Source organism: Emiliania huxleyi (assembly GCF_000372725.1).
Source record: "Emiliania huxleyi CCMP1516 unplaced genomic scaffold EMIHUscaffold_333, whole genome shotgun sequence".
NCBI lineage: Eukaryota > Haptophyta > Isochrysidales > Noelaerhabdaceae > Emiliania > Emiliania huxleyi.
The window spans coordinates 22,246-23,838 of record NW_005199497.1 but is presented as its reverse complement, the minus strand read 5'-3'; the positions used below and the strand labels follow the sequence as shown (position 1 = coordinate 23,838).

Genomic DNA, 1,593 nt, shown 5'->3' with positions numbered 1-1,593 from the left:
CCTAGAGGCCGAGGAGGTGGCCGCCCAGTCAAGAGGAGAGGGACGGGCACGTCGCCATGGCGCGCTGTCGCGGAGCCGCCGCGCGCCGAGGGAGGCGGCGGGAGATGTGGGGAGATGTGGGGGAGATGTGGGGAGATGGCGTAGCGCGCCGAGGGAGGCGGCGGCGGAGGTCATGCCATGCTCCTTGTTCTTGTAGAGCCACTTGTTGCCCTCGGGCAGCATCAGCTTGTCCGCGCCGAAGCCGAGGTTGACAAACGCGTTGACGAAGGTGGACGCGAGGTTGGCGCGCGCAGAGTCGACGGCGGCGGCCGAGGCGGGCCGCTTCTCGAGGTGCGACTTGTAGATGTCGTCCGGTGTCTTTGGCTCGAGGACGTCCAGGTCGCGAGCGAGCTCGTGGAAGTGCTCCGGCAAGTGCGCCTAGGACCACGCGCCCTCGGGCCACGCCGTGACTCGCGTGTTCCTTTGACGGCGGAGTGGTGAGGTGCTCCGCCGCCACGCGCCCCGTCCATCACCCGGTCGAGCTCCTCCGCCAGCCCGTCGATCTCGGGCCTAATCTCGTGCAGAATACGCCGACCTCGTGCCGGGACTGCGGTGGTCGTGCGGCGCGCCCAGAGCACCGCGTGAGGCGCGAGGGGCTACGAGTACAGTGAGTACAGCGGGATGCGGCCGAGTACGGCGGAGTACGTGTCACTCTCGAGGGCTAGTTGGCTCGGGCTGCCAGTCAGCGGTGCTGGTGGCAGAAGCGCTGCTTGGCACAAAGCAACCCGCGCAAGCGAGCAAACTTCGTACCGCTAGTGCGCAAGAGTGCGTCTTCTGGCTTCTATGAGCTTCTAGGGTCCCCGACCGCACGCCCTGCCGCGCGAGCATGTAGGCCATCTGCTTGGAGACGAGGGGGTCGTCGCACGCCGTCATGATCTCGGAGATGGCGTCGTCATCCCGAAGCCGCAGGGCGAGCCGCATCGCCTCCGGGAAGCGGCGCAGCTTGCGCAGGATGGCGATGGCCACCTGCAGCACCTGCGCGGCGGGGGAGGTGGCGATGGGGGAGGGGAGGGCGAGACAGACGGTGGGGGGGAGGGCGAGGCGGAGGGTGGGGGCGAGGGCGGGGGCGAAGGCGGCAGCGGCGGGGGCGGGGGCGCGCAACGACACTGTTGGGAGGGGCACTACTGGGACACTGCCTGCGCGTCCTCGGGCTCGGCCACGTAGGAGGAGACCTGTTCACAGCAGAGGTGTGAAGAGGCGCTGTTCACACCTCGGCCACGTAGGAGGCGACCTGGACGAGAGGTGGGGAGAGATGTGGGGAGAGATGGGGAGAGGTGGGGAGAGGTGGGGAGAGATGGGGAGAGGTGGGGAGAGATGGGGAGAGGTGGGGAGAGGTGGGAGAGAAATGGGGAGACATGGGAAGAGGTGGCGACATCTGTGGAGAGGTGGAGAGAGATGGCGGAGAGGTGGGAAGAGGTGCCGAGAGATGTCGTTTAGCCGATCAGAGATGAGGGAGAGGTGCGCTTCCGGCCACGTAGGAGGAAGCCTGTCCTAGGAAGAGGACGACCCGCTCCTGTGTGGCCTCATCGACGCGACGAGCCCGGGCGTCGAGCT

At 67.7% G+C, this 1,593-nt stretch overlaps 1 protein-coding gene across 1 annotated transcript in view; it reads right to left on the bottom strand.

Annotated features, from left to right (window-relative positions):
• The window catches only part of EMIHUDRAFT_469845 (hypothetical protein), a 5,775-nt gene that overhangs the window by 2,774 nt on the left and 1,408 nt on the right, over positions 1-1,593 (bottom strand). Inside the window, exons 5-9 of the mRNA XM_005773589.1 lie at positions 1,250-1,270; positions 1,173-1,211; positions 845-1,014; positions 501-549; positions 150-417 (exon numbers count right to left, since the gene is read on the bottom strand). Of these exons, the coding sequence (XP_005773646.1) occupies positions 150-417; positions 501-549; positions 845-1,014; positions 1,173-1,211; positions 1,250-1,270 (547 nt within the window). The remainder of the gene's footprint in view (positions 1-149; positions 418-500; positions 550-844; positions 1,015-1,172; positions 1,212-1,249; positions 1,271-1,593) is intronic.